Genomic DNA, 27,834 nt, shown 5'->3' on the forward strand with positions numbered 1-27,834 from the left:
TCGCTGCATATCTTCCCTGTAATCTTGTCGTACATGTCAGTGTGTCTTGTTTGGTAATATCACCTCACATTGAACTCTTTACTAATAGCGACTGTCTCTTTGCAAATGAGGCAGACACAGATGTTGCGTATTTTAGTAAGGAAATAGTCCCATTTCCGTCTATCCTTGAAGCGTTGGCCGTCGCAGTCAACTTAGTTTTTTTTGTCTATTTTATGACAGAGGCTGGAAGCCGGATGAAATTTGACCACGGGCTGCATTTGGCCCATGGGCCGGACTTTGGATTTGTCTGATTTAGAGTGTTCGATCAGTCATGCATGTTTTTGGGATGTAGGGGGAAACCGGAGTACCTGGATAAAACCCACCCAGGCACGAGGAGAACATGCAAACTCCACGCAGGAAGGCTGGAGCCCGGGATTGAACCCTTGATCTCTTAACTGTGATACGGACGTGCTAAACACTCGGCCAACGTGATTTATTAATTGGAACAAAACCTAACCCTCTAAAGAATTGCCATCCACATACGTGGACATTGCATTTTGGGTCATGTTTGCCACAATGTTAACATTTGGTATACAGGTGGGCCTATATGGCCTAAAAAGTCCATAGGTTAACTGAGAGGACTGGCTCTGAAAGCACATCTTTTAATGCCTCTGATTGTGCTAGACGTCCAATCCATTTTAACTGAAAGGGCTGACATCCAATGAGTTAAATAAGTGCTCTAAAAAGTGTTGAGATGAAACTTTCATGTGAAAATATTTTTGCAAAATCAATGAATCCAATTCTGCTTTGTTGGTGATTTTTGATTTGTCACTGTACTGCTGCAGCTGTCTGCTTATGGAGATAAGACAGAAATGTTGGAGTCCTGTGCAGAGCTTGGACATAGCTTGAACATCACTTCAAAGCATGACTGCATCTTTCTTAAAATAGTATGCAAATAAGCCTGTGCCACTCTTGTTGTATGACTGAAACATTATAGATAGTTAAATGGGGATGAATGACAGTATTGTTCAATGAAAAGGGTCTTTGACATGTTCATTCTGGTGATGTTTGACATGATTGGACAGTTTAATTAACTATCATTGTTGAGACAAAATAACAATGCCTCTCGTAGCAGATTTTCAATTGCACGTTCAAAGGCTTACGTCTATGGAGACTTGCCGCAGCCTTGGATCTATTTAGTTCCATTTAACCGTCCAGCTTTCCCTCAGACAAAAATCACAAAGCAAAAAAGACTTACCTGCCCAAGGTTTTGCTTTTCCAGTCTGTAAAGTGGGATTTTTTCCTTCCGCAGGAAAATAGAGACACATTAGAGAAGCTCCCAGTCAAAGAAAGAAAATATGCAGTGCATTGGAATCCTATTTTGTGTTACCTAAAAGGCATCCGGATGTTCATCTGCTCTGCATATTTACAAAGTGTGTCCCAGGGAGTGTGGACTTTGACAAACATGATGTCATTGTTTGTCAAGGAAGGCTTTGAGAATCACAGAAAATACAAAATTGTTGGATTTATATACACACACACATTAAATTAACTGTTTAGCCCTAAAATATATACATAAATTGTCATTTTTCTCCTATGCAGCAAATAAAAATATCAAACAGAAAAAAACAATGGGTCTTTTTCCCCTTTTTTTAATGTTTGAGAACGTTATCACCTCCTTTTCCAGCATTAAGCCCTGAGCACGTAAATTCTTCTCGAACGTGCACCTCTTCTCCACCAGTGGACTGGACTTCTTGTAAACCAGGATGTAGTCGATGCGCTTTTTACCATCGCGGAAAAAGAGCCCAGATTCATCTGATGGGTTTCTTCCCTGCAGGAGCAAAGAAGGAGGAGATAGTCAACACGAGACGGGAAAGCTAAAAGCAATGCACCAGTTGTGTTCTTTGCTGATCGTGGTGATGAGAACTCTTTGGGTGCGTTACCCTGAGGGAATCGATGCGGGCCTCAAGCCTGGCCCGTGTGCTAGGTTTTCGGGGCAGAAGTGAGCCGTCTATTCTGGTTTCACATGCGGTTGCCTCAGACTCCTCCGTGTAGTCATCCTTGCCATCCTCTGAGAAACACACCAAGTGCGATGATTGACACAACTAAATTATCTAATACAGGGATACCTGATACAACTTTTCAGAATGCTTACATTCAAATAATTACCTAAACAAGTTCTGTTAAAGTCAATTTAAAAACTAATGTTTTTCTTGAACAAGGTTTTTGTTTTTTTACTCGTATACAGTGGGGCAAATAAGTATTTAGTCAACCACCAATTGTGCAAGTCCTCCTACTTGAAAAGATTAGAGAGGCCTGGAATTGTCAACATGGGTAAACCTCAACCATGAGAGACAGAATGTGGAAAAAAAACAGAAATCACATTGTTTGAATTTTAAAGATTTTTTTCCCAAATTAGAGTGGAAAAAGGGTATTTGGTCACCTACAAGTAAGCAAGATTTCTGGCTGTCAAAGAGGTCTAACTTCTTCTAACAAGGTCTGACGAGGCTCCACTCATTACCTGTATTAATGGCACCTGTTTTAACTTATTATCGGTATAAAAGACATCTGTCCACAACCTCAGTCAGTCACACTCCAAACTCCACTATGACCAAGACCAAAGAGCTGTCGAAGGACACCAGAGACAAAATTGTAGACCTGCACCAGGCTGGGAAGACTGAATCTGCAATACGTAAAACGCTTGGTGAAAAGAAATCAACTGTGGGAGCAATTATTAGAAAATGGAAGACATACAAGACCACTGATAATCTCCCTCGATCTGGGGCTCCATGCAAGGTCTCACCCCGTGGCGTCAAAATGATAACAAGAACGGTGAGCAAAAATCCCAGAACCACACGGGGGGACGTAGTGAATGACCTACAGAGAGCTGGAACCACAGTAACAAAGGCTGCTATCAATAACACAATGCGCCACCAGGGACTCAAATCCTGCACTGCCAGATGCGTCCCCCTGCTGAAGAAAGTACACGTACAGGCCCGTCTGCGGTTCTCTAGAGAGCATTTGGATGATCCAGAAGCGGACTGGGAGAATGTGTTATGGTCAGATGAAACTAAAATAGAACTTTTTGGTAGAAACACAGGTTCTCGTGTTTGGAGGAGAAAGAATACTGCATTGAATCCGAAGAACACCAAACGCACTGTGAAGCATAGGGGTGGAAACATCATGCTTTGGGGCTGTTTTTCTGCAAAGGGACCAGGACGACTGATCTGTGTAAAGGAAAGAATGAATGGGGCCATGTATCTAGAGATTTTAAGTGAGAATCTCCTTCTATCAGCAAGGGCATTGAAGATGAGACGTGGCTGGGTCTTTCAGCATGACAATGATCCCAAACACACAGCCAGGGCAACATAGGAGTGGCTTCGTAAGAAGCATTTCAAGGTCCTGGAGTGGCCTAGCCAGTCTCCAGATCTCAACCCCATAGAAAATCTGTGGAGGGAGTTGAAAGTCCGTGTTACCCAACGACAGCCCCAAAACATCACTGCTCTAGAGGAGACTTGCATGGAGGAATGGGCCAAAATACCAGCAACAGTGTGTGAAAAGCTTGTGAAGAGTTACAGAAAACGTTTGGCCTCCGTTATTGCCAACAAAGGGTACATAACAAAGTATTGAGATGAACTTTTGGTATTGACCAAATACTTATTTTCCACCATGATTTGCATTTCTTTAAAAATCAAACAATGTGATTTTCTGGTATTTTTTCCCACATTTACATTTGACAATTACAGGCCTCTCTAATTTTTCAAGTGGGAGAACTTGCACAATTAGTGGTTGACTAAATACTTATTTGCCCCACTGAATATTGAATTTGAGACCCCTGTTATAAAGCAAATATGAATGTCTAAATCTGACAAAACATCAGGAAGAGTGTTGTGAACAACCTGCTAGATTTCAATGACTAAAAATAATAGTCCTGTCAACTTTTTAACAGTGGAGCTGAATTTAAAGCTTTAATTTTGACAATATTTAATAAACTCTCTATATATAGTGTATAAAATTAGACCTACAATTATTTTCTGGGGTAATGTTTAGACAACAACACAACAACAACAACACATTCATTTTGAAATATTAGGAACAATAAATGCAAGTACAGCACAGAGAACAGCAAAAATTATTTTGTTAACTTTTTTTCCTCCCAAGGAAAATGTCTATACACGATCCCAGATAAGCAGTGCGCAATGCAGACAATTTATGTTAAACAGTTTTGCGTGCACCAGCAAGTATCTTCTTGTAAGTTTTTTTTTTTTCTAATGTACTTTCGCAATGCTGTGACCTCATACTGAAATAAATGAAAGACTCCTTCACTGAGAAAAATGTCGATACAGTGATGCAGTCTAGCAGTACACCAGACGGAATAGACTGCACTGGACTGGACATCTGGAACATCAAATCTACTATTACTTTTAAACAAAACCAGGATGGATGGAATGTAAAAATCAATCACGTTTAATTAACGTATATTTGTCGCTGACTTCATAACAGAGAACCAATCAATTACTGGTGGCAGAGGTCAACAATTTTAAAAGGATACATCACAGACTCCTTAAAAAAGGTTTCATTGTCATGGATGAAGTATTTGCATACCAATCAGGCCATCAGTTTGGGGGGGAAAAAAAAAGAAAGAAAGAAACCACATTATCATAGATGGTGGAAATTCTGCTTAATAGCCTGTAACATAATCTTGTTATAATCCTGTAAACATATCTTTTGGTGCTAATACTACAACCCCTACGGCAAACTTTAATAGCACACTTATTCACAAACAGAAGCGTGACGCAAATGCGTGATATAACGTGTCTGCGGTGCTACCGACCTGTCTGTGGAGGCAGGAGGCTGCAGGAGGTGCTGATGCTCTGACTCAGAACCTCCACTCGGGCTTTGGGCTCCGGGCTCAGAGGTACGGACAAAAAGTGGTTGAGGTTGAGGGGATGGGTTTGACTTTGGGCCAGGCAGGGCAGACTGCGGCGGGATGGCTTTAGGCTCTTCTCCTTCAGGATCTCGCTGATGCTGGTGTGCATGCCTAGAAAGTGTACAGAAGAAAATAAATGACATGACAGATTTACTATACTAGCTGTATTGATGGCAAAACAGTTCAATCCATTTTGACTGAGAGGGATGGCAGCTATCATTTACTGTTAGCCCTCCCAGGCAAAATGGATGGAACGTCTAAAGCCGTCAATGGCACTGTTATGGATTATGGATTGTACATCTATCGTCATCAATGACAGCCAGTGAGTCAACTACGAAGTTCAAATATTTGCATTTAAAGGGACAGAAAACAGCAAGTATAAATTACCTCAACATGAAAGATGGTTTCTCAAAGTATTTAAAATACACAAATAGCAAAATTCTTTCTGCTATTGTGCCCAACGCAGAGAAGATATAGCATTTGCAGCCACCACACACAGTCATGGTTGCACCACTTCCCATCATGCATTTGGGCAGAACAGTTAAGTCGCTACAGTATCATTTACTGAAAGCTCAACAAATACACTAGATGGCAATATTTAGTCACAATATACAAACTCACATTTATCCTTTAAGAATTACAAGTCTTTCTATCCGTGGATCAATTTCACAGAAAGAATGTTAATAATGTTAATGCCATCTTGTGGATTTATTGTTATAATAAACAAATACAGTACTTATATACAGTATGTTGAATGTATATATCCGTCTTGTCTTATTTTTCCATTCCAACAATAATTTACAGAAAAATATGGCATATTTTAGAGATGGTCTGAATTGTGATTAATTACGATTAATTAATTTTTAAGCTGTGATTAACTCGATTAAAAATTTTAATCGTTTGACAGCCCTAATATTAAACAACATTCTTTCGACTGGGATGCACTTGATAAAAGTGTTGTATGTCCCTTTAACCTTTAAGCGCAGTTAAAACAATGAACATTTTGGTCCAAGAGAAATGTGGGTGGTGTACTGTATGTCTACTCCAAGAAAGTGGGTCAAGTATTGTGGAAAAAGGCTCTACTTTTTGAGTACTCAAACAATCTCAGTGCAGGATTATTTGGAGGAACGATCTCACTAAACAAATATGGACTGTAAAATCTTTGCTATATGATCATTTACGATTATTATTATTGTCTTAAATATTGTTGCTGTTATCTCAAGTATTATAATTGGTTTGTCTGATTTTTTTCCCCTCATGTCCAAAATAAAGCATTCTCATTCATTCATTCATTCATTCATTCATTCATAAATCAAAAATAAGAGTGCATTAGTCAGTAGGAAAATTTAAGGCTTGGCAACCGCTAACTGCTCTTATTCCAAGTTGCGATGAATAAAAACAGAGGTCATTTGATTCTTCACCTTTTGTACTCAGCTTGAACAATCTTATGCCATTTCTCCATTTGAATAAAATAAAAAATGTCACCTTTAGGTTTAGACTGAAATAGCGTTTAACTGTATAACACTGGCTTCGTGGCATGAATTTCGCACGCTCCTTACTCATACGATTTATAACAATACTTAAAATGCTTTGCAACATAATTCATTTCAGTATTGCAAGTACAACCCAAGTAGGAAATAGGAACCAGCCTGATGACTTTCTGACAAAGTTAACGAGCATTGAAAATTAAAGAGGTCATAAAAAAAAGAGAATTGCAGGTTGACCTGTTATACGGGGTTGTGCTACATTACACATAGCTATGTCTAATAGCCACTGAAGGTGTGGGGTTTGATGCTTGAAAGAGCTTAATCAGCAAATGAAGGCATGGCTTAAGGTGGCATATACAGTGTATCACAAAAGTGAGTAAAGCCCTTGCACTTCTGCAGATATTTAAGTATATCTTTTCATGGGACAACAGTGACAAAATGACACTTTGAACACAAGAAAGCCCGCCTGTCTCATCAGACCATAGGACATGGTTCCAGTAATCCATGTGCTTTGTTGACATGTCTTCAGCAAACTGTTTGGGGCTTTCTTGTGTACCGTCTTCAGAGGAGACTTCCTCCTGGGGTGACAGCCATGCACACCAATTTGATGTAGAGTGCAGCGTATGGTCTGAGCACTAACAGGCTGACCCCCCCCCTCCTCAATCTCTGCAGCAATGCTGACAGCACTCCTGTAACGAGTCACATGACATTTTGTAGTGAAAATGACAAGCAGTACTCAATTTGGACATTTAGGGACGTACAGTGGGGTAAAAAAGTATTTAGACAACCACTAATTGTGCAAGTTCTCCCACTTGAAATGATTAGAGACGCCTGTAATTGTCAACATGGGTAAACCTCAACCATGAGAGAATGTGGGAAAAAAAACCCGGAATATCACGTTTTTTATTTTTAAAGAATTTATTTGCAAATCATGGTGGAAAATAAGTATTTTGTCAATACCAAAAGTTCATCTCAATACTTTGTTATGTACCCTTTGTTGGCAATAACGGAGGCCAAACGTTTTCTGTAACTCTTCACAAGCTTTTCACACACTGTTGCTGGTATTTTGGCCCATTCCTCCATGCAGATCTCCTCTAGAGCAGTAATGTTTTGGGGCTATCATTGGGCAACACGGACTTTCAACTCCCTCCTCACCCCGTGGCGTCAAAATGATAACAAAAACGGTGAGCAAAAATTCCAGAACCACACGGGGGCACCTAGTGAATGACCTACAGAGAGCTGGGACCACAGTAACAAAGGCTACTATCAGTAACACAATGCGCCGCCAGGGACTCAAATCCTCCGCTGCCAGACGTGTCCCCCTGCTGAACAAAGTACACGTCCAGGCCCGTCTGCGGTTCCCTAGAGAGCATTTGGAGGATCCAGAAGAGAACTGGGAGAATGTGTTATGGTCAGATGAAACCAAAATAGAACTTTTCAGTAGAAACACAGGTTCTCGAGTTTGGAGGAAAAAGAATACTGAATTGCACCATACCCACTGTGAAGCATGGGGGTGGAAACATCATGCTTTGGGGCTGTTTTTCTGCAAAGGGACCAGGACGACTGATCGGTGTAAAGGAAAGAATGAAAGGGGCCATGTATCGAGAGATTTTGAGTGAAAATCTCCTTCCATCAGCAAGGGCATTGAAGATGAGACACGGCCGGGTCTTTCAGCATGACAATGATCCCAAACACACAGCCAGGGCAACAAAGGAGTGGCTTCGTAAGAAGCATTTCAAGGTCCTGGAGTGGCCTAGCCAGTCTCCAGATATCAACCCAATAGAAAATCTGTGGAGGGAGTTGAAAGTCCGTGTTGCCCAACGACAACCCCAAAACATCACTGCTCTAGAGGAGATCTGCATGGAGGAATGGGCAAAAATACCAGCAACAGTGTGTGAAAAGCTTGTGAAGAGTTACAGAAAATGTTTGGCCTCCGTTATTGCCAACAAAGGGTACAAAACAAAGTATTGAGATGAACTTTTGGTATTGACCAAATACTTATTTTCCACCATGATTTGCAAATAAATTCTTTAAAAATCAACCAATGTGATTTTCTGGGTTTTTTCCCACATTCTGTCTCTCATGGTTGAGGTTTACCCATGTTGACATTTACAGGTCTCTCTAATATTTTCAAGTGGGAGAACTTGCACAATTAGCGGTTGACTAAATACTTATTTGCCCCACTGTACGTTTTTTCACAGGCATGTACTCAATGGCTAGATTTTGAGTTATTTTGAGGGGAAAATAAATTAACTCTATTATATTAGCTGCACACAGACTACTTTTCATTGTGTCAAAGTGTCATTTTGTCAGTGTTGTCCCATGAAAAGATATACTTAAATATCTGCAGAAATGTGAGGGGTGTACTCACTTTTGTGATGCACTGTAATAAATCATACAGACAGCTATACATATAAGTACATTGACATTTACCTATTGAGGCAGGGAATTTTAACATAATACAAACATTTTAAAAATAAATCATCCCTTTAGTCATTCAAACTAAAGATTTTAAGTAGACATAAATCAAATTCTTCACTCTTCTTCATACTTCTTTTGGGAAGAGCTGGCAGCGAGACCTCACAGTCAAAATGGATTGGACGTTTATAATCGTCTGTGCCATAGAATGGATAAAGAAAAGCATGGATGATGGACGAATAACCTCCATCCGTTTAATGTGCTACTGCAATGATGATGATGATGATTCCGTCCTTCACAGAGGAGGTAGATTCAAAGCGTCAGCACTCCTCTTCCATCCAATCACTCAGCTCAATAATTGAAAACAACAGAGACGGACCCTCACAAAAATTAACTCCACACTAACATTTAATGCTTCTGAGACCAACTTAACAAAAATAAAATAACAGTAATGCCAGTGAGGTTATTTTCAAGGTCAGTGTGCCTGCAAAAGTGCACCAGTGTAATAGCGCAAATGTGAAAGGTTAATAACGACAATGGAAGCAGATCACTGTGTAACCATGAAGGCAGTATGGCTCCTGACATATATATTCATGAGAGCAATCTCCCTCTTCATAATGGGAACACAGAGTTCTTTCACTTTCAGTGAGGAATTGTCTCAGCGACCTTGACGGCATATAGGCTTGTACAGATACTCTCCGCACCCCCAGGCGCGTTGCCACAGCCACTGGCTATGTGATAACTCATTCCCTTGGTGCTGATCTCAGTGGGATTCCCCAGCCTCAGTTCAGGATGTGAGCATAGGTACCCAGGGGTCCACTGATCATACTGATTAATTTCTCTGCTGCGCTAATGTGGAAGGAGTAAAGCAGGGAGTTTCTGACCAAAAGCTTCATGATGAACATGAAAAAAAACCTGTAAAATTAGTCCTGTACGCTTTTGACCACATACTGAGGAATTCTTCTATTGAACATCTATCCTAAATATCCTAATATTTCAGACATCAGTAGTTCAAGAGCAGTGGTTCTCAAAGTGTGGATCATTAGTGGTACACGGGCTTCTTCTAGTGGTACGCTAAAGATTGACTGAATTAAATGTTCAAACGATCCCACCCCCCCATCTCCTACATTTTATTGTATTGAGTACAGTTCAGTTGATTACTTACAAAAGTAATTTAATTACTGATTACACCTCAAAAAAGTAATCTAGTTATGTTACTGATTGCTTTATTATCAAACAAACTACTTTATAAGTCACTTATCTGTTACTGCTTACCAATTTTTCTCATTTTGCTGCCTGAACATAAAAATGACAACAGAAAAATGTTCATTCAAAAAATTCATCGCATTAAACTGAATTTTTCACATAAGGCCTAATATTTGAGTTAGCAGGGGTTTAATTAGTCGATGGAGTTGATTTCAACCACCATTGACTCGCGCTAGCTTAGCCACTCCGGAGCCCTGAAACTAACAAATAACTGACTAACTGCTCGGAATTTGTTGAAATCAACTCCAACGACTAATTTAACCCTTTAACACCTAAGCCTATTTTGGCTGAATTTGCATGCATTTGATGTTGCCTTTATATTTCAAAGAAAAAATTGTTTACAATGGCCAAGTTGGGTCCCTTTTTTCAGGACACCTTGAACTTCACGTCCAAACTGTTGTTTTCTTCACTGACCAATTTAAATCCACATTTTGGAGCCAAAAAGACAAAAAATTCCCAAAATCTTTTTTCAAAATTTGTAATGTTGATGTCCCATTGACAACCAAACATGCTCGACCAACCGTTCTGAAGCTTGATAATATTTATTCAACTTGTTAGGATAAACATTCAATAGAAAAAAATAAGATTGAATAGTTTTATGTTTGATAATTCAACACAAACAGCAGGTATGGTCATAGGCGTTTTTGGCCTTTAGACATACTATGGTCAAAACAGGTTATATACAGTGCATAATAGTGAGAAAAAAAAATTATAAATATCATCTAACACAGAAAGGGTTTGGAGGATATCTCTTTGTGAAGTTAGATGTTGTACCCATCACCTTATCAAAAGTATATACGTACATGCAATCAAGCTTCTCGAACATAAAAATTCAAAAGATTATAGTGAAGAAAAAATATATCTAATATTGAAAAAAAGTATTTTTTAAAATATTGACAAGTAGTTCAGTTCAATTCAAAATTTTCAGGCATGCGACCCAATAAAGTTTTTTTTTTTTTTTTTTTGCACACTCAACAAAGCTTCTTCTTGAACAGGTCACGGAGCTGCGTCATACACAAGGTCACATAGCCTACTCTTTCGCCGTTTGTGCGCTGCTGTCACTTCTACTCGCCGAGACGCCGACTCATCCAAAGAAAACAACGACAAATACGGCTCATCTTCTTCCTTGAGTTAATGAAATAATGCATTAGCTTGCGCTAAATGTAGTTTTAGATTCATTCTGCACGTTTCAAAGTCGCTCGCTCAAACCAACCGGGCGTTGCTTGCTTCGCATGCCTCCCTTTCATTAGTTGGCACCTCGCTCGGAATTTTTTTTTAAATGATCACATTCGATTAGTCTTTCTTGACATCACAACGGCTCTTGGGATATGTAGTCTTGTCCTGCTTTCGGTTTTGAAAAAGGACAAGAAATGATGGAAACATGGAGATAGATACATGGTCCGTGCAGCATTTTAATGCATATTTATGAGTGCAATAAAACTATAAAACTCAAATGACATTATCTCCCGTTTTTCTTGGTCGATTGACTTCAAATAAAAACTGGTGTGGAAATCAACTTCCGCACTTTCAAATGATACCAACCAACGGCACGCGGGTGACGTAATTACAGCGTGATGAAGCTTCAAAGACGATATGCGTAAACGCGTCGCTGCCGACACGTTCGGTGTTAAAGGGTTAAACCCCGCTAACTCCAAGAGCCTAATGTCAAAAATTCTGAACTTCTCCTTTAAAATAAAGACCTAGCAGTTAAAATGTTGTCTATAAAAGTAGTAAAGCAATAAAACAAACAACAACAAAATAATGAAATGAACAAGAATCCTACAACGTATTTCATAACGGCTCAAAATAATCTTTCGAACAGAACATGTGACTAGCACCTTAGAGACTGTCCTTTGCTTTGCCAAAACTACACCAGAGGAGGCAAGAAGAATGTAGAACATGAAACCTGTTTTCAATAATTTCACAATTTTTTTTTTTGCCATTCCACATGTTCGTTCATAGTTTTGATGTCTTCAGTGAGAATTTACGATAGTAGTGAAAATATATAAAACACAAAAATGATTAAGTGTGTCCAAACTTTTGAATTTGTTTCAGAGTCATCAACATGTTTTGCCCCCAGTCCCACTAAAGTAAAACTCCACCTATGATTACAAACTCTAACTATAAAATGTACATAAAGGTTGGTTACAAAATATAGTGCTGGCTGTCTCGATACCTGTGGGCTTTGTTTCAAGTTTTGTCACGTTGTGCTGTAATTCCAAGTGCTTTCTTGTTGAATTGGATGTCAAGTTTTAAGCGGTCGACAATCTTTTTGAGCCAGCGCTAAGTTCGCAATGCACGGAGATATTTTTGTCACCTTTACTGGACAGAAATGTGAAGTAATGGCTGTATTTCTAGTGAGCAAATGCGGCCGTTCGTGGTATATCTCCTGCCTTTCACTGGTAGCATTCTGATGAGGCAGCGAGGCTATGATGTTGACCGCCATGGCAGACAGTGAGCAAACAGGCATGGTAATACACGTGACCTGTTTTTTTTTTCGATGAGAAAACGTGAGATGTGATGTCACTCCTAAACTCAAGAGCAATATTTTCTATTCAAATGCTCTTCGTACATGACTACAGTGTTCTACATACTGAAGGAGAAACGATATCGTCATCGCACACACCATATAATTGTTTGCATTAGTCTAACACATATATAGTCTAACATATACATATGGTACAGGTTTTCGTAGGCACCGTCTAACTGTTTGCATTAGTCTAACACACGTAATATAATTAATCAGGAAATCATCATCATTCATCATTTTCATATTTACGGTAGGACTACACTACTAATATAAAATAAATAGCACACCATAGTTTAATGAGAAGAAATAGAAGAGATATACAATGCCGTCTTATCACAAGAGTGACGCACCAACTCGGGTAATCTGCTCTCCCAGCAAACTCCAAGGACAAAGCGCTTTGTCCTAAAACAAGTACAACCAGCCTGGGCAGCAAAGTTGATAGCGGGCGTCCCAATCCGCGCACGAACCTAAGCCGTCCAAAACCGGCCACAGCGGGGGCGGCCCAAAAGCAACGCCCAGAAACGCCTTCGACAAGACCCGCGTCAGCAAAGACTTCAAAAAGACTGGACACTGAGATAAGACAGATTTCTTCTGCTCGGAAACATGTAGCCTTGCTTTGGATCCAGAATTGTCCCTCCGTCGTCTGTTTTTGCCTTGTTTTTTACCATTGTCGACGAATAAATTGTCAACCTGTTTTCGGTGAGTGTTCTTCAAGCTTTTGAAACATGGAGTCAGTGTGCAAAGGGTTAACACAGGAACGCGCGGAGTTTGGCTTCCTCCTGGCCTGGCTCTTCGGGGGCGTCGAGCGGCGGAGCACATTTCCGTTCTGTTGCCGGCCTCCCCGTGGGGTTTGGGCTGGGAGGACTAAATTCCTTCAATACATTATGAGGCAACAACAAAATAGTAACGCACAGGCACTAAGGAAACTAACTTTAATCAGATTACTGGTTTAGAAAACAGAACGCGTTAGATTGCTCGTTACTGAAAGAAAGTAATCAGATTACAGTAAAGCGGTACTGACAACACTGAGTTGTATTAAATCTAAACTACAAAAGATTGACATTCAATGTTTTTAAAATGATTTCCTCTCAGATATTTAGGAACATCACCCACAGTGTTGTTTTTGGTAGTTCTTTAAATTTTCGTCTTTTGGACAAAAATACTTATTAGTCTTAGTCATATTTTAGTCATTTCAAAATGTGTTCGTCGTCGTCTAGGTTTTGTTGACGAAATTTTAGACAAATTTCGTCTAGTTTTAGTCAACGATTACTCAAAAGATATATATATATATATATATATATATATATATATATATATTTTTTTTTTTTAATTATTATTATTTTTTTTTCCGTTTCAAAATGCTGTTAACCAGCGATTTTTCATGTTTGAAGTGTCACCTTTTAACCGCTAGTTTGCATTTTGGAGAAGACTGCCAATGTTTTAAAGCAGGCTAAAGTAGGTTGTCTTTTTTCCCAATTAGCCTCAATGTAGCAATGCTAACATTTACAGTGTTTAATATAGATGTGTTTCCTTATGTTGTATGTATGAACTTTAATTCTACGGCGTGTTAATGACCAATAAACATCTGTGAAAGGAACTGGTCAAATATGCCATCAACACGCACGCACAAATGTATGCATGAGGCGATTAAACGCAGCCGTGAAAATTACCGCCCTCATTTTTATTTACCGTGCAATAAATGGACTCATTGCTTATCACGACAGGCTTAGCAACTTCAATAGAACATTTCGTTAGTTAGTTAGATGGACTTACGATCTGCCAGCTTATTGTCTCCAGTCGTCTTCCAAAATTAGAACTGGGTGACGGCTCTTTAGGCATTCATTCAAAACCCACGCCTGGTATGCAAGCTTGGCATTGAAGAGACAGGACACAACAGCGTACTCTCCTTTGTTTCGTTGAAATAAGTCAATGTTTTGGCCACTCTGGTGTGCTTTTTTGGCTTTGTGCCTCTCTCCCCGCTTGCATGCAGAGCGTCCGACATTCTCAACTTTCCACACATATTTTTTTTAACCCTTCATTAACCGTCGACGGGATGTTGTGTTCGTCGACGCATTTACATCATCGATGAGGTCGACTGCGTCAACTAGTCAGGACAGATTTAACTCGAAGCGTCAAGTACTTCTTGAGGTGGTACTTGCTGTACAATGTTTGAGATCCACTCTAGATCAATCACCAAAAGTCACTGGTGTTTGTAAAATTACATACACATATGACTCCTACCTGCCGAAATTTACAACTAGAAGTTATATTTTCTACAAGTACAAGTTCATTTTGCTACGAGTACAACTGTATTGTGTGTACAACTATCAATAAGATTTTCTTGCTGCAACTGCAAATGTATTGAGTGTACAACTAATTATAAGATCTGCTATCTAAAACCGATTTCCTTTTTTTGTATAGCTTCTCTACAACTGAGTGCAAAAATACCATCAGTGCCGATAAATGCAATGTTGCATCTTATTAGCACATTTTAATTCTAAATGCTTTAACCGGTTCTCAATTTTCATTCTCTGCCCTATTTAAAACGACTAGTCAGTTTGGGGTTGTTACTCTCATTCGATAAAGACTCATATTGTGCCAATTATATCAGCAATTACTGTGCATGTTCAATGGGCTGTTGAGAAAAAAAACAGATGCAGCAATAACCTGCTTTATGACCACCTGGTGTCTGAATAGAGGATGTAAAAAAGATCCAGATTATAAGGGCCTCTGGATTGGTTTGAAGATTTAAAGCGTGCATGTCAGACATGCTATTCTGCAATACAGGATTGTGCTCACTTTCCTCCAAAGCAACTCCCACACAATAAACAAATACATATTCCCAGAAGGCTGCAGTGAAATGTGCTCCAGGTGGTGGAATATTCTGCAAGGCTCTCCATGACTTAAAAGAGCTGATTTAATGGACCTGCAGAGGTCAGGCGAGGCTCAGCGATCCCCCCCAAAATTCTAAAAGTCTAAAACAGGTACAAAATTGGACCGTTTTGGTGTTGTGTGAAATTGACTCCATAGATATTTGAGAACTTGCAGAAATAACATCGATATCTATGACAGCTTCTAACAGTGCAGAACAGTAATTTTGTTTAACTATAGTGTGAGTTTAACATGTTCAGTTACAATATGAGGATATTGAAGATAAATAAATAAATAAATAAATAATGGTCTAAGAAGCCATGCGACGTGCTTGCTCGCCCACGTCCTTAGCAACCAATTTTTAATCAAATAAGCATAAGTATATCTGCCCTAATTCTGATTTTTATTGAAAATTGTCATTGGTACCGATCACTCTCAAAAATCTTTATTTAGCTCTATTGTCAATTCTTATGATGGGCTTACTTACAAATCAGTCTTAAGCTTTAGTCTTAAAGTGATTGTTTCTGAGGTGAGGAATAAACAAAATTGCATTCATGGGTGTCATTCTGACACTGCAAGAATCGTCTTGTGCGCCTTCTGGTGCATACACCTTGGCCACCAGGGAGCACGCTACTACAGATATATTATTCACGAAGTTTAAAATTATTGTTATTCAAATTATTCACGATGTTTCAAAGCTCAAAACTCATAACAAAAAAATCATCCAGTCAATGGCTCGTACATTAAACAACTCGTCATGACACTAGTTAGTACCACTGTGTCCTTTGTGGTTAATTTGATGTTGCTGTTTGGATAATTTTAGTTGCACAAAAAGTCCCCAGCATGTTTTCTGCTATTTATTTCAGAATTAAATTAACAAAAAAAGGATCTGTACACTTCAGGGAGATGTCTTTGTTTGACCTTTAGCGTTGTTTATAAATATACTGGACTGTCTCAGAAAATTAGAATACACAATATTCTAATTTTTTGAGACAGTCCTGTGTATATATACAGGACTGTCTCAGGAAATTAGAATACACAATATTCTAATTTCCTGAGACAGTCAGGAAATTAGAATATTGTGTATTCTAATTTCCTGAGACAGTCCTGTATATATACACAGGACTGTCTCAAAAAATTAGAATATTGTGTATTCTAATTTCCTGAGACAGTCCAGTATATGGCAGAAAACACTCAGGTGACTTTAAGTTCCGCTCTAAGACCCCTCATTTGGCCAAATTTAAAAAATGTTCTATATGCATGTGTGCTACATCATTGGAAAGCTTAAAATTTCAATTTAATTGGGGAAGAAAAATTTTGAACAGGAGGGCATTTTTACAATAAAAAAAAACAAAAAAAATCTAAACCCTAACTCCAGGTGGGAGCATGAGAGAGCATAATTAAAGACACCGTGATTTTAACGAGACATTATCGCATACTTACCCTTTTTCGATCCAAAAACCCCATGTAGCATGTATCCCTGAGTGTCAAGACACAGCTGCGAATGGCCACGGCCGGACTTTTGGGGGATTTTATGGGTGAAATACGTTAATGTAACAAGGGTAGCGATGTAGAAATCGCAGACATCAAAGAGTGGTCGAGATTTTCTTTTTCAAATATTTACCCTTTTAAAAGTCTTTTTTTTTTCCAATTTTTCTTTGTTTGGATGAATTATTTATCATCTAAAATATCGGGGAAAATGCGACAGTAACAAAAAAAAAAAAAACACAATTAGGTGATAGTTATGAGGTAGATATCCGTGACCTATTCACAGACACTATTTTTTTTCATCGTGAGATAATTTGTTTAAAAGTTTAAAAAATACGAGTGAATAATTTTTTAAAGTCATTCCTTAAAATCTAAGTAGTAGACACCAATTAATGATTCCAAGCTAAAAATGAAAGACATTTTAAATAATAAATATAATTACTTACCTTCTTTTTATGGCTTTTTATGGGTTGAAACAAAAGCGGTTGCGCGGTGTCTGTAAACGGGGGTCTTCAGGGTAAACCGACAAATTAAAAATAGTTTGGGGGCTTAATGCACCATGAAACTGCTATGGCAGCATATAGACCCTACCCACCGACGTCACAAAACCACGTGCTCGCTGTATGGTTCCGCCCACTTGTCCGTCATTTTGTCTCTGTATTAGAATTGGTTTCAATTGATCGAGGAATTTAAAATGCATTTCATGGAAGACCCGGTGCTTTCTGATGCCGTAAACTCACTGGATGTGTTGCATAAAAGGCGTTATGTGGAAAAGCTTCGTTCTATACAGTCGCCAGATCCATATTTGATGCCCAAATCGATGTTTTTCGACCCACTGTCTTCGCCCTGTCTGCCTGACATCTGCTACGCTGATATTTACAATTATCTTGTCCACACAAAATCAGCCTATTCTCACGAAAATTTGAAAAACTTCAAGAGCTTGGAGGCTTATAAATACTTCGTTGCTGGTTGGGTGACACAGGTCCTCGTCCACGAAAATTCGGCAGGAATCTATCTTGTGCTTGGAAAGGTGAGTTACGAAATTTTCAATTCAAAATCTTTTGTTATTGCTAACATCCACTGTCAAGTCTAATGTATTTCATGTCGTTTGTCAATGGAGTTAAGGCTTTTAATGTTTATATGGTTTAGCGATAGCACTCTCACTACATACATACGTGTATGTTGTCGGCGATTAGCCTAGCAATGATCTTAATTGTGGTTATTTGTCAGCCCAAAACCCTCTAAGTATATCTTAAATGCATCTTACCGGATATAAAATGACTACTACATAGTCTGTGGTGATTTTTTGGTGCCCAGTTTTCACGTCGAATTGCAGCCGTCCATTTCGCTCTCCTCTTTGGATCCCTCGGAATACAGTAAAACTTCAAGTCTCTCCTTCCATCTTCTCTGTTAGTGCAACCAACAGCCACACACGCCTTCACCATTTTGATTATTAATGTTAAGGAGCAAAAAAACACGCCGTAAATAGGAGGAATGTACGTAGCCGTAACAGGTTAACACTATGTTTTGACGGACAACTGGGCGGTACCATTCAGGAGAGCGGAGTTGTGACGTCACGTGGGTAGGGTCTATAGACATACTTTTCTATCAAACACAATAGTTCTTTTGGCTTAAAATACAGCTTTTTATTTTAAACAGTGGTGCAAGAGCAGAAACTGCTTCTTCAGCCTGGTGTTTCCGACATATATATATATATATATATACATATATGTACGTTTGGCGGCAAACACAGACAAGACTGAAAAAGCAGTTTCTGCTCTTGCGCTCCTTATTATTTATTTTAAGGTTTATTTTTAAGAGGGGTGCAAGAGCAGAAACTGCTTCTTCAGCCTGGTGTTTCCGACATACATATATATACATATATATATGTACGTTTGGCGGCAAACACAGAGAAGACTGAAAAAGCAGTTTCTGCTCTTGCGCTCCTCTTTAAAAGAAACTGCTGTATTTTAAACCAAAAGAACTATTGTGTTTGATAGAAAAGTATGTCTATATGCTGCCATAGCAGTTTCATGGTGCATTAAGCCCCCAAACTATTTTTAATTTGTCCGTTTACCCTGAAGACCCCCGTTTACAGACACCCCGCAACCGCTTCTGTTTCAACCCATAAAAAGCCATAAAAAGAAGGTAAGTAATTATATTCATTATTTAAAATGTCTTTCATTTTTAGCTTGGAATCATTAATTGGTGTCTACTATTTAGTTTTTAAAAAATGACTTTAAAAAATTATTCACTCGTATTTTTTAAACTTTTAAACAAATTATCTCACAATGAAAAAAATAGTGTCTGTGAATAGGTCACAGATATCTACCTCATAACTATCATCTAATTGTGTTTTTTTTTTTTTTGTTACTGTCGCATTTTCCCTGATATTTTAGATGATAAATAATTGATCCAAACAAAGAAAAATTGGGGGGAAAAAAAGACTTTTAAAAGGGTAAATATTTGAAAAAGAAAATCTCGACCACTCTTTGATGTCTGCGATTTCTTAAAATACAGCTGTTTATTTTAAAGAGGGGTGCAAAAGCAGAAACTGCTCCTTCAGCCTGGTTTTTCCGTCATACATATATATATATATATATATATATATATATATATATATATATATATATATATATATATATATATATATATATATATATATATATGTATATATATATATACATATATGTACATATGGCGGCAAACACAGAAAAGCCATACATATATATATATATATATATATATATATATGTACGTATGGCAGCAAACACAGACAAGACTGAAAAAGCAGTTTCTGCTCTTGCACTCCTCTTTAAAAGAAACTGCTGTATTTTAAGCCAAAACAACTGTTGTGTTTGATAGAACAATATGTCTTTTTGCTGCCATTGCAGATTCATGGCGCATTAAGCCCCCAAACTATTTTTAATTTAACCGTTTTACCCTGGAAACCCCCGTTTACAGACATCGCGCAACCGTGTTTGTTTCAACCCAGCCATGAAAACAAGGTAAGTAATTATATTTATTATTAAAAATGTCTGTCATTTGTAGCTTAGAATCATTAATTGATGTGTAATATTTTGTTTATATAAAAAAAAAACGACTTTAGAAAATTATTCACTCGCACATTTTTAACTTTTGAACAAATTTTGTCTCAATGAAAAAAATGGTGTCTGTAAAAAAGTCACGGATATCTACCTCATAACTATCGCTTAATAGTATTTTTTTGGTTACTGTCGCATTTTCTCCAATATGTTAAATGATAAATAATCAATCCAAACAAAGAAAAATTGAAAAAAAAGTTTAAAAGGGTGAATAATGAAAAACAAAATCTCAACCACTCCTTTATGTCTGCGATTTCTGCATCGCGACCCTTGTTATATGACCATGTTTCACCCATAAAATCCCCCCAAAATCCAGCTGTGGCCATTCACAGTTGTTTCTTGACACTCGGTGATACATGCTACATGAAGTTTGTGAATCGAAACAAGGTACACCATAATATCTCGTTAAAGTCATGGCGTCTGTAATTCTGTTGTTGTTTATAAAACATGTAACATCCAAGCTAGGTGCATGGCTCCAACAGATACCATATACAGTATATACTATATATATACTGTATATATTTATATTTATATTGTTGTTGTTTTATAAATATGACAATTAAAGTGCCTGACATTTCGAAAGAATTCTGCCACGTGTAGTATAGTGTGTACATACAGTATGTACAGTGTGCCTCCTGTATTTTTCGTTTGTTTTTCATCTATCTTTTTTTTTGTTTCTTTGACTGTAATGCAGTTTGCTTTTTTTGCAGTTTTTTTGTTGTTGTTGTTATTGTTTGAATAAAAAAGGTACTGCTGTGCAAAGAGTATGTCAAAATAAATATAGAAAAAGGTTCATGAAACGTGAAATCCCAATGTAATCCCACTGTGGGCAGGCTGAATTAATCCTGTGTGTGCTTTGACTGTGTTTGTGTTTACGGAGAACAGTAGCAGAAGGAGAAGAATCTAAAAAATGCAGGAATAATAAAACATAAATAAAGAGATTAGATAGTGAGTTAATGTTGGAAGAAACACCTCATAATCAGGGTACGGTGGTAGATTTGTGTGCTGCACTTAAAAAATTAATAAATAAAAATATCCCAAAAAATCCACTCATACTCAACCAAGTGAGGGGCTGGACGAAGGTCATGATCCGGGATTTGGATCTTCTCTGTGCAGCTTGCGCATGTCAGTCTTGTGATGTGAGATTAAAAGGATTAATATTTTGGCAGGGGGATGACAATGTATATAAGCATTGTGAATAATAGGCATGGCTCTTGTGAAGAAGCATCATTAAAAAAGTTAAACCGCAAACTGCCTTGTATTTGCTCTCATTGATCTGAAAGAAATTCAGCTCTATTTTAATCATCCCTCAATTTTATAGTCAAATTGCAATCATTCAGTAAGCAAACAGAAAGCAGCTCAAGCTCCCCAGAAGTCTAAAACTCTCCGTTTTATTACGTTGCGGCATTAAGCATCATGCTGTTATCTCTACAGATAAAGTAGAAACAGAGAATTCAGGTCAGTGGGATGCTTTCCCATCATGCCTCTGTGGCTATACCTTTAATTATTCATCAGGGTTGAGCTCAAAGCACTTTTAGCATCTCAGCTTTCAACTAAGCCTGAATCATATAACATTAGGTAGACAGCTCTGCCTGAGTGCAATTTAGAGTTACTGAGAAGATCCTTTACTCTCACGTGTCGTTTATCGTGTAAAAAAAAAAAACTAGGGGTACATCAAAGCACCAATTGTTCTGATGGCAGATTTCAGAATGAGTGACATCACTCAAAGGACATTAGCTTCAGAATGGAAAAATCGTCAGGATTTTCTACTCGTTGTGATTAAAAAAATATTTTAAAGTGGCGCCAAGTCTTAGCTTCCAATGAGCCAGTGGATAAGTCTACACACTCTTGTTCAAATGCCAGGATTAATAAGGAGGACAATAATGTCTTTTTTAATACCAACATCCACTGCTGCTATTACACTGAGGAGCACTACAACTCTACCATTTAAATGAACAATAAATTATCCATACTACATCTCAATAGCAGAAGTATGTATGCTAACTTCAGTAATATAATACCCCTTTCCCACTGAAACTAGTGGGTCAACGCACGTTTTTCCAAGCCGATGCATCCCACTAGCAATTGGCATTTGGCACCTTTCCCACTGACGAAAAAAGCTGTGTCTTTTTTTTTTTTTTTTCACCCGTCTAAACCCCACCCCTCCTCAGCCGTGCGTAAGGTGCGTGACGTCACCACGCTAAGATGCGCTTCGACAAGTGCGACCGAATTCATTCAGTTCAAGGAAGTTAACAATGCAAAGCAACATGGAAGCCTCCTTTCCGTTTGTGTTCTCTGTTTTAATGCTCTTTACTGCCCGCAAAATGGTCGAAATGTAGCAAAGGACAACACTGTGCTTGTGCTGAGGCAACGTAGGCGACGTAAATTTTGGTTTGAAATTGAAAGGAGTCGTGTAGGAGGAGAAGAGCTTTTGTTTCGTCTGTTATGGCTATTGCTAACGCTGCTACACCGACTGTTCGCCGTATGTGGATCCGGGCTAGAGCACATGGTTTTTTTTTTTTGTTATGACGCATCACGTACTAGCCTACGTCACCACGTAGATTAGGGTGTTGACTGTTGACCCGGGGTTTTGCTTTCACACTGCATGGCGATCAGAGCCGAGGTGATTTTAACGCAGGTCGCTTGGCGGGTTGATTGACACGGGTCGAGGCGGGTCGCTGCACCTTTCCCACTGCCACCAAAAGCCGATTGTTAGCGGGTTGACACGGGTTTTTTGGCTAGTGGGAAAGGGAAAAGAATATCTGAGTCAATTTATAAAACCATTCAAAATAATTGCCATATCCGAAACATGGCTCAAAGCAGAAAAAGGAATGGATTTTCAACTGGATGGTTATGAATTTAACTGTTTAAATCGAAAGAATAAGAGTGGAGGAGGCAGGGCTGTCAACAGTCCGCAGTAGTTTTAATGCTTTGCAAGCAATGACAGTGTACATTTTCGAATTCCTTAATTTGAGATGGAAGGTTAAATTTAACAGAGCGTAATTTGATGTGACACAATATAAATAAACAATTACCATCTATTGTCCCATTAAGGCTACAATACAATACTACTGAGTGTGTTATGCCTGCCTGCTAAGCAACAAAACAGTATAACTAAACATCCTGTGCCTGCCCCCTCCACATCCCCGGGGTTATCAAGCCCTCAAACAGTGATGCGCCTAGATTTTTTTTACAGCAAAGTCATTTATAACATCAGTGAAATCCAGTTTTTGAGCAAGCTCACGCTCAATGGAGAGCATGGCTAGGTTGTTCAGCCTGCCCTGTGATATAGTGGAGCATAGGTAGTTTTTTATTATTCTCATTTTACTGAAGGTTCGCTCTCCTCCAGCTACAGTCACTGGCAAAGACAAGAAAATGCGTAGCTGCTGCTCGTTTGAGCTGTTTCGGTGATGGATTCGTATTAGCGTTTGCTATAATACACAGTGGGTTGTAAACCCAGGATAAATCCAGCCGCCGGACCCAAGTCTGTTCAGCCTCGTGCACCTTCTCCCCACAGACTAACATATATCCCATCTTCATCTCTTTTTCTTTACTTTTCTGCGCATCCGATTTATGACGACTTGCCATGTTTAGAGTTTATAATAATGACAGATTTTAATTTCCCGCTTCAGGGCACGTACGTAGTGTAGCCTTGAGTGCGCCAGAGCGGGATCAAACCATTCTCTGCTAAAAAAGAGGGGGTGGGGTGGGGCGCTGTGCAAAAAAAGAAAAAAAATATGTATTTGTAATATTTAACATTTTAAAGTTTTTAAGTAAATATCGAGTAGAACATAACATTTAATCAGATAATGATTCAAATTTAAAAAAATATGTGAACGTAAAGTTAATAAATTAAGGGTCATTCAGGGGCCCCTATGGTCCTAAGCAGAGGCATCGCGTCCCATTAGGCAAACCAGGCAATTGCCTAGGGCACCCAGAGGGCCAACAGATTTAGCCCACGCAGCCTTACTGCACTGTCGCAGCGACAAGTGCGACAGTGCCAGGAAAGCCTTGTGTCTGAGTTCCCTGAAGGCGCTCCTTCACTCGCTCTGCTACCCCTCCGTGACTCTGAGAGTTAGAGTGAGCAGCGATTTGGCTTTTTTTTAATTAACGTACAGTATATCCAAAATGAAGAAAAGTTATCCTTCTGGAAGCGACAAAAGAAAGGGAAAAAAAGCAGAAGAGGAGAAAAGGAAGCAAGACAGCGGTGAGTGTACTATGTTACTGTAGTTTTATGTCCTAATGTAGTAGAAGCCGGCACTTTGAGTGTCCTAAAAAGCGCTCTATGAGACCGAGGCGTTAATATACTTTTATTAAATATGCTATTGCTCCAAGTCCAACTGTCCCCCTTACTTGCACATGCTCAAAGTGCCCCATATTGCTTTTTGCCTGGGGCCCCCGGGGACCCTTGGTACGCCTCTGGTCCTAAGGCCCGGGACAATATACACCCCCCAATTCGACAGGCTTGGGAGGAGGTGTCGCTTTGTATGTGGATAAAAAATTGATTTGCAAAGTTGTGGAGAGTATGACAACTGTGGTTGATAACCCGTTGGAATGTATTACAATTAATTAAATACAATGAATTAGATAATGAAAAAAGCAAAAATGTACGAGGGGCATTCAAAAAGTAATGCACTCAAGTGCATTACTCGTACAGGATTTTACCAATCTCGTTTATATTTGGCACAAACATGATAGGACACACCTTTTTGTGATTGTTATATGTGTTTTTCTTATTTTCACATTTTTAAAGCTTAAACTAGCTTCCAAAATGGCTGCCCCTCTTGAAGGTCGTCAGAAACAAAGAGCTGTAATCGAATTCCTTGTTGCAGAGGGAGAAACCCCTCTGACCCCTGATCCCTCATTACTGGAGATGAAACATGGGTATACCATTTTGAACCTGAATCTAAAAGGAGATCAGTAGAATGGGGTCACCCAAATTCACCACGGACCAAAAAGTTCAAGGCCCAAAAGTCAGCTGGCAAAATTATGCCCACCGTTTTTTGGGATTCTCAAGGTGTAATCCTTATGGATTTTTTGCTGAAGGCGGAAATCATTAACTCTGAGGTATACATTGAGATCTTAGGAAGCTCAAAGCAAGAATTCGACATGTTTGGCCCAACTTGGACATGGCAAATGTGCTCCTCCAGCATGACAATGCATGTCCTCACACAAGCATCAGGACCATGGTGGTCATCACTCATTTGGATGGACTGTGATACCACATCCGCCATATTCTCCTGATTTGGCACCGTCAGACTACCTCCTCTTTGGTCCAATGAAAGAAGGACTCCGGGGCAACCGATATGGCAATGACAATGAAGTCAAAACTGCTGTCAAGAATTGGCTTAGAGATCAACCGGCTGAGTTCTACAACACTGGTATACATGCCCTTGGTCATAGGTGGACTGTAGCTCTTGAGAGAGGTGGAGACTATGTGGAGAAGTAAAATGTAATCCTCACACTTGTACCTTTCTTTTGATGTATAATACATGTTCCTATTGTAATTTGTTTGTACAAAATAAAGTTGGGTGCATTACGTTTTGAATACCCCTTGTATTAATCAGATGCATATATAGAGCACCAGGCTCTAGTATTGAAACAAACAGGGACTGGATAGGAGAAACGTTTTTAAAAAGCAATTCAAAAAGTTGTGTTAATTTGTGGTGATTTCAATGTTGATTTGCTCAATCCGAACAAGCAGCAAGCGGTTGATGAATTTATCAATACCATGTACAGTATGAGTTTGTATCCAAAAACTGTTAATTAATGATATTAGTGTCCACCTACCAGTTTTTACAGTTTATAACGGCACCCAGCTAAGGAATATGCCAGAGGGAAGTGTCAAATACAGGCAAGTGAGGACAGAGGAAACTCTGAACTCTTTTAAAAGGATTTACTTGCACAAAATTGGGAAAATGTATGTAATGGAAGTGACATTGACTGTGTATATGAAACGTTTGAATATATTCACATCATTATATGATAAAAACTGTCCAATACAACAGTACAGCAGAAAACAAAAGTACAAAGATCGACCATGGTTCACGAAGGGATTACAAAACGCTTGTAAGAAGAAAAATATACTGTATAGAGAATTCATAAAACAAAGAACTACAGAGGCAGAAAAAAAAATAAAAATAAACTGACCAATATCATAAGGGTATGTAGGATAGAATACGATAGCAAAATATTGTATAACAACAAAAACAATATTAAAGGATTATGGGATACACTGAATAGTATTATTAAAAATCGTGTGAAACAACAGGGCTATCCTCAATACTTTGTGGAAAATGATATGAAGAAGGATGATATGAATGACATCGTCAGCAGCTTCAATGCGTTCTTTGTAAACATTGGACCAAATCTGGCAAAAACAATTTCCAAATTCAAGTTTATCTGAGGAGTGGAATGAAAACCTAATTGAAAGGAATCCAAGCTCAATGTTCCTTACAGCAGTAGTGGAAGAAGAACTAATTGATACTGTAAATACATGTAATTGCAAAACATCCACTAATTCAAATGACATTGACATGACAGTTGTGAAAAGGTCATTGAGGGGATTTCAAAACCAGTAACATATCTCTGTAACTTATCGTTTTCAACTGGAAGATTTCCAAACAAAATGAAAATAGCTAAAGTAGTACCATTATATAAGACTGGGAATAGACACCACTTCACAAATTACAGGCCTGCTTCGCTACTTCCACAATTTTTCAAAATTCTAGAAAAATGATTCAACAACAGGTTCGATAAATTTATAGGTAAATATAACTTACTTTTCGACAGTCAGTATGGATTTAGAGCAGACATGTCCAAAGTCCGGCACGGGGGCCAAATGCGACCCTTGGTCAAATTTCATCCGGCCCCCAGCTTCTGTCATAAAATCAATAACGTCTGGCCCTCACACAGACTTAATAAATTGGTCAGCAGTACTGCTACCAGCATATGAAGTAGCTTACACACTAAATGCTGCTCCTCATTTACCCACTAAAAGGCAGCAGCACTCTAAGCAACATTACCCCGTGTGACCCTTTATTCCCAATGTTCTAAAATGGCGACAATTAACACAAAAAGAAAGTTGACTGCGATGGCCAACACGTCAACGATAGGTGGAAATTGGACTACTTCTTTACTGAAATACGCAACAACTGTGTCTGCCTCATTTGCATAGGGACGGTCCCTGTTTTTAAAGAGTTCAATGTGAGGCGATATTAACATACAAGACACGCTGACATGTACGACAAGATTACAGGAATGATCCGCAGCGAGAAATTGAAGCAATTTGAAGCTAGTTTAATTTTACAGCAGCAGTATTTCACAACTAATTCATTCATCTTCTGTGCCACTTATCCTCAGGGGGGTCCCGTGAGCCTAAAACTCCAATTAAAAATGGGAGGCCGTGGTGCAGTTGTTAGCTCGAGTTATCCTTGGACCAAAGGGTTAGCACTTCAATTCCCGGCAACGACTGCCCACTGTTAAAATGCCCTTGGGCAATGCACTGAACCCTAATTTACCCTCAGTGGATGGGCAGCGCCTTGCATGGCAGCAGCACAATTGGTGTGTGAATGTGTGCGGGAAAGGGTAAATGTGTACTACTGTAAAGCGCTTTGGGCATGGTAAACAAGTAGATAAATGCACTATTGAAGCGGGATGCTTTGCTAAAGAGTCTTTATTGCTCAAGTGCTGTGTCCAGCTATGTAACTCTCGTGCATGCTCTCTCTGTGAACTCTCGTGTACTCTCTCTCGAGCCGGAAC

General features: G+C 38.8%; 1 protein-coding gene across 1 annotated transcript in view; it reads right to left on the reverse strand.

Moving 5' to 3' along the window:
• ano3 (anoctamin 3) overlaps positions 1 to 27,834 on the reverse strand; it is a 103,693-nt gene that overhangs the window by 54,664 nt on the left and 21,195 nt on the right. Inside the window, exons 3-7 of the mRNA XM_057836987.1 lie at positions 4,814 to 5,020; positions 1,923 to 2,050; positions 1,655 to 1,810; positions 1,370 to 1,470; positions 1,238 to 1,282 (exon numbers count right to left, since the gene is read on the reverse strand). Of these exons, the coding sequence (XP_057692970.1) occupies positions 1,238 to 1,282; positions 1,370 to 1,470; positions 1,655 to 1,810; positions 1,923 to 2,050; positions 4,814 to 5,020 (637 nt within the window). The remainder of the gene's footprint in view (positions 1 to 1,237; positions 1,283 to 1,369; positions 1,471 to 1,654; positions 1,811 to 1,922; positions 2,051 to 4,813; positions 5,021 to 27,834) is intronic.

This window comes from Corythoichthys intestinalis, chromosome 5 (genome assembly GCF_030265065.1).
Source record: "Corythoichthys intestinalis isolate RoL2023-P3 chromosome 5, ASM3026506v1, whole genome shotgun sequence".
Taxonomy (NCBI): Eukaryota; Metazoa; Chordata; class Actinopteri; order Syngnathiformes; family Syngnathidae; genus Corythoichthys; species Corythoichthys intestinalis.